The sequence below is a fragment of the Saccoglossus kowalevskii genome, chromosome 5, assembly GCF_978046115.1.
Source record: "Saccoglossus kowalevskii chromosome 5, keSacKowa6.1, whole genome shotgun sequence".
Classification (NCBI taxonomy): Eukaryota; Metazoa; Hemichordata; class Enteropneusta; family Harrimaniidae; genus Saccoglossus; species Saccoglossus kowalevskii.
In genome coordinates this window covers 34,416,730-34,434,397 of record NC_140645.1, presented here as the reverse complement: position 1 = coordinate 34,434,397, position 17,668 = coordinate 34,416,730, and the positions used below count along the sequence as shown (strand labels likewise).

Genomic DNA, 17,668 nt, shown 5'->3' with positions numbered 1-17,668 from the left:
ATGTGTCAACGGTCAACCAACGCAGTGCGTCACATCCTACGCAACCAAGGGCACGAGGTGATCAATTATATCGACGATTTCGGCGGAGCAGAGTTACCAATCAACGCTACTGCGGCTTGTGAGAGTCTAGGGAATCTGCTAAACGAGCTCGGCCTTCAAGAATCCGTGGCTAAAGCATGTGCTCCTGCTACTAGTATGACTTTTCTCGGTTCTGAATTTGACACAGTCAACATGACCATTGCCGTACCCACCGCGAAACTCACTCAAATTCACGAAGAACTATCCAACTGGGACAATCGCTCCTCTTGTTCCCGCACAGAATTACAAAGTCTCATCGGTCTCTTGTCCTATGTCTCAAATTGCGTTCGCCCGGGTCGCTTGTTTATTTCCCGCATGCTGTCCACGCTTCGCACATTCTCTGCTAAACATCCCCGCACCCGTATCGATGCAGAGTTTCGCAAAGACCTCTTATGGTGGAAGACGTTTTTACAGGACTATAATGGCGTTTCTATCATACACACCCAACCTTGGTCCCCGCCAGATACTGTCGTGTGTACAGACGCATGCCTTTCAGGCTGTGGCGGTGTCTCAGTTACCCAGTTCTTTCGCTCTCCTTTCCCACAACACATCATCAACATGGGTTTGTCTATCAATGCATTGGAATTGCTTGCAGTCGTGGTCGCACTCAAGCTCTGGTCCCATACTTGGCGCGGGCTTCGCTTGCAAATAACCTCTGACAACACTACAACGGTTGCATTGATCAACTCTCATCGTACCCATTCAGATTTCGAACTCAGCTGTTTGCGGGAGATTGCATACTTCCAAGCACGTTTCGAATTCAATCTCTGGGCTGTACACATCCCCGGTCGGAGCAACGTTGCCGACGCTCCAAGCCGTTCACATTTATCTGGCATTTACAAGTCTCGTGTGGAAGAGCTACAGTCAAACTTTGGCATCTCAGAAGTCGTTGTACCTCAAGAAACGTTCCAGTTTATTCATCCTTGGTAACTTGTAGCATTTTCTTTTTCGCTCCTGCAGATTGTCAAGCTCCGCTCGCCGATCTGGACCGCCAGGCGTCCCGCTCACTCCACTCAGCTTTTGCTTCCGGTTCATTGCGCAACATTACAACTCAATGGCGTGCATTCTTCCTCTTCTGCCGTTTCTTTTGCATCCAGCCAGTTCCGGCCACAACACGAACGATTATTCGCTACACACAGTTCCTCGCCCGCTCGTTTTCATGCACGGCATCAATCCGCAACTACCTCAACGGCGTTCGGCTGCTGCATTTATTTGTCTCCGAGACCCCACCTTCACTCGACTCATTCGAACTGCGCCTTGTCCTCCGGGGAATACAGCGTATATCAGCGCACCAGCCTCGCCGCAAGTTGCCTATCACACCGGATATCCTTCTTCGAATTCATCGTCTCTTGGACTTTACACGCCCGCTTCACGTTACGCTGTGGTCCGCTTTCCTCATCGCATTTTTTTCGTTCCTGCGCAAGTCCAACCTGGTGCCCCCTTCAGATACAGCTTATGACGCCCGCATTCATCTCTCGCGGAGCAGTGTCGGATACAACACCACAGGTTTGATCATCCGTATCACATGGTCCAAAACCATACAGTTCGGCGAACGGGTTCTGCACATTCCCATCCTGGCTATCCCTGGCTCCGCCCTCTGCCCAGTATCAGCCTACAAGCAGATGGTGGACATGTTGCCAGCACCTTCAGAAGCTCCCCTGTTCCTTGCGCCGTCATCTACCGGCAGACTGCATCCTTTGACCTACCAGTCTTTTGTTCGACATCTGCGATCATTGCTCAGCTCCACAGGGCTGGACCCAAACAGTTACTCCGGTCACAGCTTTCGTCGCGGAGGTGCCTCCTTCGCATTTCAGTCGGGCGCAGACCCTGAAGCAATTAAAGCGCAAGGCGACTGGCGCTCACAAGCTTACCTGCTCTACATGGAATCTTCATTTGGTCGTCGCCTCAGGATGGCATCATGCATTCGCGCTGCTATCAAGTCTGGCCAAGTCGATCTGACACTTTGAACATTTGCTTTTGGCGGCTTTCTTTTTTTTGGCCTTTTAATGCTGTATTTCACTGTATGCCAGAAATGTAATTTTAGATTCAGCAGAATTAAACTAACTTTTTATTTCCTTTTGCCGCCAATTCGCTTGAGTCGGGTTCGTTCTTTGCCAGTGAATAATTGTTGTATTTTGTAGGTAGTTCAAAATTGTTAATTATTCATTTGCATACTTTTCATTTGCATAGCTTCGTTTGTTTGTTTAGTTCCTCTACTGCGCATGATTCTTGTAGCCAGTTCGCTTCGTTCTGTTTACTTGCACTGTTTATATCGCACGCTGTTCGTGCCCAGTCATTTCTGTTCGGGTTATTTTCACCCACCCACCCACCCATTTTTTCTCGCGGTCATGCCAGCTCGCTTTTCTATCATTTTGTATTAGTATCACGCTTTGTTTTCTTTCGTTCTTGTTTTTGAGTGCTTTTTATCATTTGTCACAGTTCTGTTTTTGCCTTTTAATGCTGTATTTCACTGTATGCCAGAAATGTAATTTTAGATTCAGCAGAATTAAACTAACTTTTTATTTCCTTTTGCCGCCAATTCGCTTGAGTCGGGTTCGTTCTTTGCCAGTGAATAATTCATAAAAAATGTGTCATTTGGGCCCCAATCAATAATTATAATACAATATTGAAACGCGAAAAAAACTTTCAATTGGTCTAAAATTAACAATGAAAATATGGATTCATAGAAATGCGCAAAATGTTGCATTTGTACAAAGCCATTGCAACGTTATTTTAAATCCATACTTCTATTCTGTTTTTTGACTACTGATTCTTTATCCGAATTAAACATGATAATGACGTAATGCTATAGGATCGTCATCGCATATCACCCCGGATATTACCGTGCATAGATCGAAGTTGCTTCCGTACCTTTAGGCTGTTGACAGTCGGTCATACCTAATATTAATCTGTTATTATTAATAAATATTGTGTATAAACGTAATAGGCGTGAATAAATTGCGAACGCCGGGACAGGAAGTATGGAGTGCCGTTAGACACGACCGACTGTTCGGTGCTGCAATTCACTGGTAAGATTTCTTACCAGATCCGGATACTTTCATATGCAAATGATAGTCGCGCAGATGTCTATCATTTTATCGTGGCCAATCGTGAAAAGGGCCAGGGGTCGCTGGCTACGAGGATTGCCCACGACTTACGCTTGTTTGTTTTGACTGTACTATACACAATCGCGACACTTTCCATAGCAGTTTTTAATATCATGACACACAAAAATCTTGACGAATGTATTATAAAAGTGCTGGAACGTTTAGACTACCATGATATTTCTTGCAAAGAATACCAGCGAGACACTATCGCAAACTACACAGAAGGGAGCGGTATGTTCGTCTGCGTGTCGTGTTGACATTCGTCTTGTCAAAAAGAACTCGTTTCGAAAGCAGGAATCCCCCTATTTCAGTTACCATTCTTTAGAGTAAAATGCCTGCGACCTTTCTAATAACTCTCGTCTAGTTTGTTGAAATTCCTTCCTGAACTCATCCATGTTTGTATGCAGAGTCGACGCTCTCATTCCACATTTTCTGCACGCATACGAAATGGCAAGATATAGATCGTTTCTGTCGCAACAAATTCTCCTCCGCTTTTCTATATTTTCTATTTGACTGCCACAAATAATGCGCGTTGTTTCCTTGGTTTTAGGCGATTTAATAGTTTTCTTTGCTGTTTTGGTTGGAGCGACAGTATTCATTGTGTTCAAAACGTGAACAACCAACGCATTCAGGGTCATTTAGAATAAATTTGCATACATTATGTTAATTTATTTCGTGACGTCAGCATCAACTATGAATTATTCATATCAACTAGAAACCTGCAGACGGGGACTGTCTCTCAGGAATACCACCCATTGGTATTATATATATGTTTATTAGCCATCGGCCTCATGTACAGGTCATCGAAAAGAAATGAAGTTTTTGCTCGAGTTCAGGCATTCTATAATTCTTCAAAGAACAAGTCCATGTTTCACTCTTGATTTAAATGCCTTGAAGATATTTCTCAGTCTACATATATTATGAGATTACATGAGTGTATTTATTTACTCCAGTTTGAGTAAAATTGCAGCAAATAAACAAACAAACAAACAAACAAACCAGGGGTGGATTAATGTGAAATATATTTCAATATACTCGGATCGCAAGTCACTTTAAATAGAGCACTATTATAAGTTCATCTTCAACACAGTTTAGGTTGCATAACATACAAGGGAGTTGTGTCGAGATATTTTGTCGAATGCCTACATTCCAATTAATTGTGAACTTCATTGTTTCAGGGTCCATAGCGTTGGGGAAATCCTTTGAAAGACTTTGGATTTTTTGAGGTCTGGAAAGTCTTTAAATTACAGGAAAATCTTTGAAAAGTCTTTAAATTTCTTCATAGTTATTAATTCATTTTATCCAGGGAACTAACACATCCATGGTATTGGCCTGCATTAAGGGTCAAAATGTCTTGGAAAATGCAAGAAAGTTTGGGAAAAAGTCTGGAAAAGTCTTGGAAATCATTTGGCTCTTAGTGATATGAACCCTGTATTTACTTCGTTATCTGAAGGTATTGGTATCAACAGCATTTTACTATTATTACCATCACCACAACTATTCGTTCAAAAATGATGACCAGACTTGAAACTAATGTAAAATATATTTCAATTAGTCCAAAATTAACAAAAACAATATGGAAAGTGTCATAGAAATGTGTAAAATGTTCATCTTCATCGCATATCATCCTGGATATTACCGTACATAGATCGAAGTAGCACCCTGTACCTTATAGATCGAAATAGCACCCGATCGTCCAAACCACGAACAAGAATCTGTGACTTAAATGAAATAAAGGCAACGAAATATCCCATCCCAATTTTCATTGCATATTCAATAAAGAAATGGAAAAAACAAACAAAAGTAGAGACTCCTTGTTTCTACAGTCTTCTGGTCACACTCTGGCACAACAAAATGTTTCTTCGATATCGGCCATTTGATTTCATCATGATATTAGTTTGTTAGTGGATTATCCTTTCTAGGTTCGTTTGCATAACAATGAAAGCTACGCTTCCCCAATGACGGTCCAGCAGTACGGGACTCAAAATGCAGGCTGTTTTCTTGATTAGTGAGTTCTATGGTATCAGTGGTTAATACATTTGACCATACCTAGTGCACGTGTATAAAAATGCAGCAAATATACAGTGCTTTATTATCCTAAACAGGCGAGACCGGAGTCTAAGTAAAGATCCACATCATGTGTGAATCAATTTTTAAGAAGGTCAAAGTTGAGGCAAGTATTGAATTTAGCGAGTTTGTGAATGTCAGGAATACCAAGTCGTTCAAATTAAAATCCCCAAATAATGACGGTCCGAAATGCAAACTATTCAGTCATCGTTCAAGTTACTCGGGATGTAATGACAGATTTTGACTGATTTATGATTTAATATTTTTTTTTTTTTTTTAAATATTTTTTGTGACAGGCGACAGTTCCGGACATTGAGTGTCACTGTTGTCTCTCCTGACTTTTTTTTTGTATGTGCAAATTGTAAGTGCTAGTGACGACACATAGTGCATTTTGCCACAGAAATCATATTCATGTTTGGGACTACATGACAGGGCTGTGTGGCCATCTCTCTGTCAAATGGCAATTTGTAATGCGCTATCCTGGCGTCAACCAGGCCCGGTCGAACACAAGCACCTGCGGACCTTAACCAAGGTTCCCCCAAAGTCGCATTCGTTAGTGAATGAATCTCGGCCAGTGGAATTGGCCTTCCCATTGAGTCTGTGGCACACTCACCCAGGGTGGGGGTCGACCTTTTTGACGTTCAGCCTATTGTAGGATTTGAACTTGGGTCTACCGATCATGAGTCTGATGCAATAACCACTATGCTACCAGTGACCGATCATTATTTAATATTATGATTTATGATTTAATATTATAAAATCAATATTGTCTATTTTGAAATAAAGCACTCAATACATCGGCACAAACATAGTGGTTTTATTTTCTCATATGATTCCTGTTTATTTTAGACAAGCATGTGACAAGAACATGTACACTTCTTCTTTAATTAATGTCATAGGCATGTGAATAGTCATTGTCCCTTGATGTGCAGCTACAAATGCAAAATTCATATCCCAGATGTCGATAAAAAATACCCCATGTCCTCTAAACACGTCTTTCATTATGCGGTTCATGTCGTAATATATCCAGTAGTTCAACATACTGTTTCTTACATGTGAGCCCTTGATGGCAATGACAGTATTTGGACAGCGTCCCCGGAGATGCTGTATACCTTTAGCAATCATGCTGAGTCTCTCTGTGTAACTATCCGTAGTCCAAAAGTCGAAATGGGCCCATAGACTAATAACAATTACGTAATTGCATTTTGGAGCAGTCAGCTCGTCTAGAACGTCAATAGAGAATGGAAAACGGGATATTGGAACAAATCCGTGCAGTGAGAGTGCATGGTGATGAAAAGTGAAATTAACGTTATTTTTCAAGTCGGTCACCATCATGTCATACGCATCTTCCCCACTAACATTATAGTCACCAGGTATTGTGTTAACACGTTTCCTCCAGTTATCATCTGTGGCATTTATGGGATATCCAGCTATGTCCAGCATTTGTTGATACCACTGTCTAGTTGTGGAGTCACCAATAAAATACACGTCTTTGTCCTGCAAGCATTTCTGAACTTCTTTTGCGTGGTTCCATTCTCTGTTTCGACAGACCAAGGAGTACCATCTCATACCAAGCCAGTATCCGGTAACTAATGGTTCCAGTAAGTCTGATTCACATCGAGGTACACTGTATGTAATGATACCAGATTTCACACTGCCTGTAAATGATATAAACACTGATACATTACTATGTTATTGCAAACAAACCAATTTTACATTTCAGGATGAATTAACATTTTCAAATGTGTACCTTATTGATTTGCAAATTTTTAATTAATGATATTTAACAAACACTACGTTTTAAAACATTCGTCCACCCATGAACAGTGGTTAAAATGATAAAGTGTCGTTCCATTCAATTCGCGCGCACTCGTACGAGGTTTCCCGCAAATGAAGACAGGGAAATGCAGCATATAGAACAAAATTAAAAAAATAATTCCTTGTAATATTGGACTAAATGTATCGTCAACATTGATATATGTGTTTTAAAACCATCGATACCCTGAATCTAGAGACTAAATGGAGTGATTCATTTTGACGTTTTGGTTTTGATTTGCACAGAACGGTTATAGGCCATTCAGGCGACTCATTAGTTTAATTTGACATTAAAATGATTACATGGGTCAAGTCGTAATAATTTGTGCAAGAAAGTAATTTTCTGCACCTTATTATAGACACATTTATAACTAATATTTATAATATAGCTATGGCCAATAAATGCGGCAGAGCATATGTAATAATCAGTAAGATTGGATGTCAACGAGGTTCTTATGAGGTATTCTTATTATTGACCAATGTAATCTTGTTGGAAAGGAATCATTTGTTTGAAGTTTGCCTTATATCCTGAATAGTTCCCCACGGATTGGTGGAACCAAATAACTTTGCTTTGACAGTGTCTGTGTCAGTAGAAAAAATAAAACCTGCTAGGTCTGTCACATTTAAGTATTACAAAATTCTAACTTAACTAATGATTTTATGGCATGTTTTTTTCGGACGTTGTTAAAATCACATTCATTGGTTCTACCAATTGGTAAAATGCTGTATTCGTTTTATGACCAAGACTGATAGAATGCCTTAAATTAATAAGACATTGCGTAGGTATAATGTTTCAATCACAAAATTCTTGGCTTACATTATATGCATCCACAAATCTGGATATCATTGTGTACCGCTGTACATGGAGTTTGATCTATGTTGTCTGCTCGCTATGCAAACACATGTATTAAGGCAATACTGTGTTACCCAATTTGTACCATGTTCCTTTGCAAGAAAATGTTTGAACAACTCAATATCGTACAGGTGTGACAGTCCTCAAAGCATGATCAATTTACTTTGCATATAAGTATTCAGGAAACATTAAAACATCCAGGCTTTGTTCATGCATGTGATATGTATGTTCAACACAGACTTGTCAAGGGACAGTAAACTTTATTATCAAATAGTGTATCACGCATCCATTACACACAAGTAACCAATGTAGCCTTATTACCAACACTATGATTGCCATTGAATCATTGAACAACCTGGTATTGATGGAATAACATAATTGTTTCCCTATCATTTCCACAAGTTTCACCACATATTCATTAATATACATATTACTTGTATTATTGAATTGTATCATATATGTTATTAGTACAGGTTATGTGATTACCCATTAATGTCAATGTTCTGCCATAGTGGACGCAGTGGCGGATCTGGGGAGGGGGATTCTTGGGGTCCGACCCCGACCCCCAGTTGGAAAATGTATTCAATTTGTTTTGTAGAATATAAAAAAATCATTAACTTAGTCAAGTGATTTTAAAGTTTGCCCCCCCCCCCAATAAAAAAAATCCTGTATCCGCCCCTGGGAAGTCGTGTACACATTACAATATAGGAGAATGTAATTAAAACCGAATTGCAGGGCTTAAACACTCGTGATAATGTTAATTTAACAGCAGCTCGTCTATGCACAATTACTACTTACTCTGTATCAGCAACCTATCGTTGAAACCCTTAATGACGCGTGGAGCATTGGGTCTGCATGAAGGAAATATAGTTACTTTTAAAATATACGTAATAGTAAATAATTACTTATATTAGGTTTAACATGGTATTATTCAATCGTAGTAGACTTAATCTGCATAGGTGCCTCAATGAGTTCATCGCTAGAACAAAATTAGTCTAATTAACCATCGTCAGATTAGCATAGTTCTCGATATTTATTGATAATATATTATTATAGAATTATTTCACATAATATCAAATAATAAATGGTTGTGCGAAGATGTGTGCATTTTTGTTCAAAAACAAACAATACCATAAAATATTAGGATGTTATGACATCTTACATTACAGTATCGGATATACATATATATTCACTTTTTAATGCACTTGGGCTCATTTGCACACTTTTGTTTGACGACATCTCCAACTAAATCAGAGGTAGCACACAGTTTTGTCTCTATTGTCTATGAATATTTCTAGAGAGTGATACAATTTTCAGAAAAAATCGAATGGTCTAAACAATATGTTATATGGGAGAGTCAGTATGATAACTACTAATACTGTACCTACATTTTAAACTGATAAGTGCGATTGGTTCTTAATTTATTGTTGCCATCCCCGCTATGCCTTGATGCAGATATGCCGGCAAGAGTGTTGCATCCCAGCGATTTAGGTGGACGACACAAAAACACAGTATTTCCCAGAGCTCTAGGATGCGGATATTCACACATATCTTTCCAGTGTCCTTCTCTTTGCATAAAACAAATCGAATTTTCCGTTTTACCGTCACTCTTGAAAATCCCCGTCCAGTATCCTCTAAATTCCATCGGCAAAAAAATTAATTGCTGGTGCTTGATTGCTTCTCTCTGTAAAACTAACATAATTTGGACTACCACTTGTCCTGAAAACCCCGCATAAAAATGCACTGTGTATGTTCCATTATCATGGTCGATTACCTTCCCCATGGAGCCAAACCTACTGGTCGCGTTGTAGATAGCTGCTCGCCATAAATCACCACCAAGATAACGTCTTCTACCGTTGTCATCTCGTGCATGCAGTCTTAAAGTAATTATATCGCCCTGGAAAGTAGAGTTGTCGTCAGATAGAAAAATCACATCTGTTTTGAGAGCGCTGGTTTGTCCGCGACTACCTATAAAACCGGTGGAAACATTCCAAGTGTGAGTTTCAGTCTCAACTGTGACTTGATTACCTTTTTGTACACCATGTGACCAATACTGTTTTGTTGTTGTCTTAATAGATACAACGGAGAATTTCATAGTTGGCAATACATCCTAGGAAGAAGTATGGAAAGAGAGTTGCACATCTGTCTATTCACGTTATGGGTATGACATAGAGGTCAAATTATGACAATATTTGAGATATTCAATCTACGACAGAAAAGGCAACATTTATATGTATACAATAACGCGATAAAAGTATTTACATTGTTGTGAACAACATACACTTTACATTGCCAAACAAATTGACATTTCTAAATATTTTAGCACACAGTGAATACGAGAAACTTTACCAAGAAAACGGGAATACTTCCAACAACAAGCAATGTGAGTATAGCCAGCAAAACAGCAAATCGTTTAGTTGTCATTTTGATCTGTGAAAAAAAGCTGTTAAAGAAATAGATCTTAAAAAGCCACAATTAAGCAAATAACCTTATGAAAATCTCACACAGAGTCGCCATAAATGTTGTCAAATGCGCAACAAAAACAAGAAATTGCAATAAAAAATAAACAACTTAAACTATGGAGATCATCACCCTGAAAGTCAGGGCGTCCAATACTAAAAACAAAGAGTGTGTTATTAAACAAACACGGAACAACATGTGCGCTCCAGTAAATTGCAGATGAAACGAGCAGCTTCCGGTGTGAAAGGTAAGCATCTCCAAAGTTTGACGTTAACTTGGCTTATAGTACTGAAGCTTTGTGGTGAGGCGAATTAAGCTGTGAAAACGAACATACTGCTTAAATTACTGTCAAAAGAACTGCTCTATGTTGCAATTGAGCTACTTATTAGTCACAATTATTATTTTGAAGAGTGATATGGTCTATCGAAAGTTACAGAAAATGAGAAACACATTCGACATAATATGCTCTATAGAAATGTGATATTTTATATTTAATCTGATTAAAATCTATCTATAGGTAAAGGCGCGGTCTGATTGGAAGACAACTACAGAACGTGATTTTCATACTTATTAGGTAGATAAAGGCGTGTAAACAGGCCGCCATAACTGATCATCGCAAAAAATAACAAAATGCCTAAAAAAATAGAAAAAAATACATTGGTAAAAATGGCTAAAAGGTATCTAATGTACGATGTGGTTAAAAAAAGAGTATTCACGAATTATTATGATTTTCCATTTTTATAATAATAATTCTTATTGAACAAAAAACACAAAAATGTATCACTTGTGTCCCAGTCAATAATTGCATAACGGATTTAAAACAATTTCTTGTATTCATGTTCACGAGTTTAGCAATCAGATATTTCCATTTAGATCCGGCAAATGAAACGTTCGCACACAATAAAATACAACAAGGATTTTCGCCCATGTGCACATTCTAAAATTATGATGCGAACTACGGTCATCGGTTCGGGTGTATCAACACCAGACTTTCAGCGCCACTGAGAGCACACATTTACAGGAAACAAATGGCATATGCTGTGTAAGTCGACATTGAAAATAATAACGGAATACCTACCTATATTATGTCTGTGACATTTCACCAGCAGTGTTCATTATGGAAATGTGGTAAATCGGTTTCATCTGGTGGACGTATTTGAGCGGAAAAATAACCTGCACTAGAGAGACTTAATATATATGTATATTTATGTTGCGTTAGGGAAAAAAATGGAAAATGATATGGTGACAAATCAACTGACACTAGTACTGCACTTCAATATGCACATGTAAAAACATCTCTGGGCTCATCAATGTAAATATTCAAAGATTCCGGGAATAAGTGGAATAAGTAACTATGCCACTGAGTGGAATTTACTCTTATAATGCAATGTCACATCTATATACTTCTGCAGTATTTGTTAAATAACCAATCAGTTATACGCATGTGCACTGATTGTTAATGTACGTACCACACATACTGAGAGTAACAGTGGAGAAGAATGAAAGAGTGTATAAAGGCATGCTTAGCGAGATATGGAAAAAAGTAAGTACTAAACAGGGGAGTTTGACATCGTGTCCAAACATATAAAATTAACACGAATACTACCCGTTGGTATTATATATTTATTAGGTACCAAATACCACCCACCGGCCTCATGTACAGGTCATCGATAAGAAATACAGAAGGGAGTGCTCGAGTTCAGGCGTTCAATAATTCATCAAAGAACAAGTCAGTTGGAAATCAGTCCATGTTGCTCTCTCGATTTAAATGCCTTGAAGATATTTCTCAGTCTACATATATTATGAGATTACATAAGTGTATTTATTTACTCCAGTTTGAGTAAAATTGCATCAAATAAACAAACAAACAAACAAACCAGGGGTGGATTAATGTGAAATATATTTCAATATACTCGGATCGCAAGTCACTTTAAATAGAGCACTATTATAAAATGAAGTTCATCTTCAACACAGTTTAAGTTGCATAACATACAAGGGAGTTGTGTCGAGATATTTTGTCGAATGCCTACATTCCAATTAATTGTGAACTTCATTATTTACTTCGTTATCTGAACGTATTGGTATTTTCAGCTTTTTACAATTATTACCATAACCACAACTATTTCTTCAAAAATGATGATCAGACTTGAAACTAATGTAAAATAAATTTCAATTGATCCAAAATTAACAAAAACAATATGGAAAGTTTCATAGAAATGTGTAAAAAATGTGAACAAAGCCATTGCAATATTATTTTAAAACCATACTATTCTGTTTTTTGACAACTCATTCTTCATCCGAATTGAGCATGGTAATAACATAACTCAATGCTTTAGGATCTTCATCGCATGTCACCTCGGATATTACCAGACATAGATCGAAGTTGCTCCCTGTACCTTATAGATCGAAGGAAATATCCCGATCGTCCAAACCACGAACAAGAATCTGTGACTTAAATGAAATAAAGCAAAGGGAATATCCCAACCCAATTCTCATTGCATATTCAATTAAGAAATAGGAAAAAACAGAAATAGGGCATACTGAATGTGAACGTTAGAACGCAGAGCACTAATAAGAGACTTCCTTGTTTCTACAGTCTTCTTGTCACACTTTGGCGCAACAAAATGTTTCTTCGATATCGGCCATTTGATTTCACCATGATATTAGTTTTATTCGATCTCTCATTTAGACACTTCATGGATTAGCTTATTTCAGTCAAAGTGTACAGTGGGACTGTAATGTTTGTAGTTGATTATCCTTTCTTGGTTCGTTTGCATAACAATGAAATCTACGCCTCCCCGATGACGATCCAGCAGTACGGGACTCAAAATGACAGCTGTTTTCTTAATTAGTGAGTTCTATGGTATCAGTGGTTAATACATTTGACCATACTTAGTGCACGTGTATAATAATGCAGTAAATATACAGTGCTTTATTATTCCTCGAGTTTAAATTTTGATTGACTCATTTGGGCTAAAATAGTCAAACTCGATCTGCTCATTCCCCCCCAGAAAATGACGGTTCGAAATGTAAACAATTCAGTCATCGTTCAAGTCACTCAGAATAATGTCACCATCTGTCATGACAGATTTTAAATGATATATTACTACCTTATACTAAATTATATTTGGATATTTAGAGTACTAATGAATTCCAACTTATGGTCCGGTTAGACTTAAAATACACCACAAATATTCACTTTTGAGATATAATTTTTGGTATGTGTTCGTTCTTGGATATCTAAGCTTCGTCGTCCTGTACTTCGTTTAGTAATTCGAACTTCCCAGTTTGCGTAAAAAGGGAGAGTTTCGCGATTTCGACATCAAAAATGCATTTATTATTTGCTGAGGGACTACTGCTTAGGTATGTGCTCTGTAACTTGCAGCAAATTAACCTAAAAACGTTAGGTAATCAAACAAAAATGACGTTGTACTAAAGTCCAAAAAGTACGTTCAAGGTCTGCATTTTTTCGTAGCACAAACATGATTTACTCCCTTGCTTATTGTGACACCCTCAAATCAACTGATTTCCATTCCCCTCAAGGGTCAAAATGGTATCTGCCTCCATTGTATGCCACAACTTGAAAAAGTCTTTTTTGCTTGACTTGTTCATTTGCCTTTAATTGCGTTTCAGTGGCTGTCACAGTTGTATTCTGAGTCTTGCCGATAACATTTTGGGTCAAATTCATGTAGATATCGCCGAGAAAACTCAAATTTTCAACTAAAGCTAATTTGCATAACAATGTTTTTGCCCTTGGTCGCCATATTGGACACTGCATACAAGTACAGTTATGACCTTGGTAGTACTTATTAAGTGTAATAGTCAAATCGCCCAGGGTGGTTTTTCGGAAGTTTTTTAAGCTGTTATTTTAATCTTTTTAGATGCCTAAACATTTTGCCGTAGTCATTGATATGACGCCTTTTCAAGGGTATTGATGTTTATTGCGACCAGCGTGAATGGGTAAGCTTCGTTTCGACAATGAGCTGTTATTGCTGGAAACAATGTTAAATTATTCTTCAAATGCTTAGTTTATCTTTTTAAAACCAAAAATCATGCCGTTTTCCCATCTAAATCCAAGCCAAAAGATTGTACTACAATATCTACAAATCTCTTCCGTGTTGCGTTCAATAACATTAACATATCTAAATGAGCTACGGTAATTTGGCTCGATGGCATCATCCACCATTTTGATTGGTTAATTATTAGTTCAGATCATTTTGGAGAAAGATGCGCGGCCTACTTTTCAATCCAGCAAGAAAAAAATGTATAATTTTTTAGATTAGCTTTTGCAATAGTTTCTTTCGTTTTGGGCGGTCCAACTGCCGGCGTTGAAAATCGGCGTACGCGGATTTTTCAATGAAGATATAAGCCCCCTAAAATATTTGATCATCATTTTTTGATCGTACTACAATATCGGCAAATCTCTTCCGTGTTGCGTTCAATAACATTAACATATTTAAATGAGCTACGGCAATTTGGCGCGATGGTATCATCCAACATTTGGATTGGTTAATTAGCAATTTGAACTATCAAAGAACTCTGTCCCAGGTCAACACATGGCGGATATTCTCCAGCATCGAGCATTCAATATGCGAACGGAATCATTCGCTTACGATGAAAGTTGAAATTTATTTGCATTTCATAACAATTCAACGAATTTATTTTTTACACGTCATTATAATCATTAGTAGGTAATAATCAACAATTGCGAAACGCAGCATGACAGGATTGCGCTACCACTATCATTTGCTTCAAAGCAATGCAGTTGGGTTCGTTTTTATTTGAAACTTCTTTTAGGATATACTTTCGTTACTAATAGAATGCAAAAACAAAATAATTGTATTTGGCGCACAAGGTTCGTCAATGTGATTTTTTTGGAGAAAGATGCGCGGACTACATTTCAATCCCGCGAGGAAAAAATGTTTAAATTTTTAGATTAGCTTTTGCAATAGTTTCTTTCGTTTTGGGTGGTCCAACTGCCGGTGTTGAAGATATAAGCCCCCTAAAAATATTTGATCATTGTTTGAAAATATGAACCCCAAATAAGGGCCCACCAGCCATGAAACCACCCTTGGCGATTTTTCGGATGGGCGAATTTACGGCAGAATTCGGTAGATGGAAATACCAGTTGCATAACTGATTATGATTGATGATTCGATTGCTGACCGGGATAACTGCATTTATGTTCTTTGCTATGCAATGTAAAATCATATCGATGCTGTGGGCAGCGAAGGGTGACAGATTGTTTTGGTTCAATGGCTCTAAGGTTTTGGTTCAACAGGTAACGGACATTTAATGACTTTTTTTTACTATTCTGATGTGTTCTGGGCTGTAAATAACAGTCAGACACTGACACATAAGTAAGTACTAGTAAACAGTCCGGGACATAGTCAATACAAGTTGGTAGCCTGGTTGACGATGTGCTCCGCTCAAAAAACAAGCAACATGTTTTTTGCTGTTTCCATGGTAGAACATGAACGTGAAGCTAACGTCAGTTTATAACTAAATGGGCCCTGTATACAAAGTTTGCAAAAACCATTCAGTCTTTAGAAGTCACTTAGTTCATTACGAGAACATATTCTGCTGTTACATTTATTATTTCCAACCGTTTTGCGATAGTATTTTCTTGAATGAATGCAGCATTTACAGTTCATTCAAAGTTCAAAGTTGCGTTGGTATTACATTTCGATCGTTGTTAATCATTGGGATTGGCGTTACGATTAACAACGTCGGCGTCGGTGATCAGTGCGCAACGTAGCCAACATAAAAAACATGATCATCTGAGCAAAAATAAAAAGCATGATCATCTGAACACTGCTATTACAAAACTGGTAGGAGGTAATACATTTGGGACGAAAGTTTTCAATAATCAGTTTTTGGCTGTTGCATTTGTTGCATATTTTTTCAATTAGTGACGGTACGATCTACCTGTCAAGTATAAACAAAATCAGTCGAGCCAAAAAAAATCACAGAGGAGTTAAAAGCCATTGCTGGTGAAAAGTTACCCCAACTTTGGGGTCAAATTTCTCCGAAATGAAAAAAGATATCAAAAATTCAAATAGCAATAGCGGCCAAGCCAAAACAATCACAGAAGAAATAATACGTGAAAACACTGGAAATCACACACAGAGACACACACACAAAACGACAAAAGTGATTATAAGGGCAATCCTAGCGGAGCGGATTGGCAATAATTAATATTTAATTTTTTACTCCCGTGTGTGAAGCACACAATGGGAGTATTTGCTGTTAGTGTGTCTGTATGTGTGTGTGTTCATATTAGATACCTGATTTACATAATTAGTTTTCAGTTTTTCCATCAATATCTCAAGTACAAGTAATTTTGAATTAATTTTTAATGTGTCTTCAATACTATCAGCTCACGGGAGTTCTTTCTAAGCTTTCTTTGATTGTTAGTGTATCTTTAATTTTATTTATTAAAATATGTACACATTATATCTAATTGGGGTGAAAATTGCCAAGCCAATTTATAAAATTATATACAAATATTTTCGTGAATAACACTGACCTTGAAATATGCCCTTGAGAAGTGTTACTGACAGAATATTTTATATTGCAATTTCTTTCAATTTAATTAGTTGTATTGCAATTCATTAGTAATAATGTAAATATATACATATACATTTCTTTATTTCATTGTTGAGACTGAGTTATATATTTGTTACGTACTATAGTTTATCTATATTGGAGAACGGTTATGGGGATTATTAATTTTAATAAACAATATTCAACTATTAATAAATAAATTAATTAAATTAATAGCTTCTAAGGATGGTATTCCCAGAATAGCGCAAGTTGTTAAAGAAACATAAAACTTTAAATCTCAACTACGATGAAAGGACCAGTTACTGCGACAAAGCCCTACTCCCCGCGAGACCCACCCAATACGAAACACACTTACCGCGAAAGCCACTTATCGCGAAGCTACTATCCTGGCGTCAACCAGGCCCGGTCGAACACAAGCACCTGCGGACCTTAACCAAGGTTCCCCCAATGTCGCATTCGTTAGTGAATGAATCTCGGCCAGTGGAATTGGCCTTCCCATTGAGTCTGTGGCACACTCACCCAGGGTGGGGGTCGACCTTTTTGACGTTCAGCCTATTGTAGGATTTGAACTTGGGTCTACCGATCATGAGTCTGATGCAATAACCACTATGCTACCAGTGACCGATCATTATTTAATATTATGATTTATGATTTAATATTATAAAATCAATATTGTCTATTTTGAAATAGAGCACTCAATACATCTACACAAACGTGGTGG

At 37.8% G+C, this 17,668-nt stretch overlaps 2 protein-coding genes across 2 annotated transcripts; one reads left to right on the top strand and one right to left on the bottom strand.

Annotated features, from left to right (window-relative positions):
• On the top strand, positions 1 to 1,008 carry LOC146746087 (uncharacterized). Its single transcript, XM_085498955.1, has one exon. It carries the CDS (start codon positions 1 to 3, stop codon positions 1,006 to 1,008), a length of 1,008 nt encoding a protein of 335 aa, XP_085355081.1.
• Positions 1,009 to 6,092: 5,084 nt separating this feature from the next.
• LOC102808389 (NXPE family member 3-like) lies at positions 6,093 to 10,344 on the bottom strand. The gene is made up of 4 exons (XM_006819462.1): positions 10,270 to 10,344; positions 9,309 to 10,030; positions 8,719 to 8,771; positions 6,093 to 6,910 (listed from the first exon to the last, which is right to left on the bottom strand). The coding sequence occupies exons 1-4, from the start codon at positions 10,342 to 10,344 to the stop codon at positions 6,093 to 6,095; spliced, it is 1,668 nt and encodes a 555-aa protein (XP_006819525.1).
• Positions 10,345 to 17,668: the final 7,324 nt, after the last annotated feature.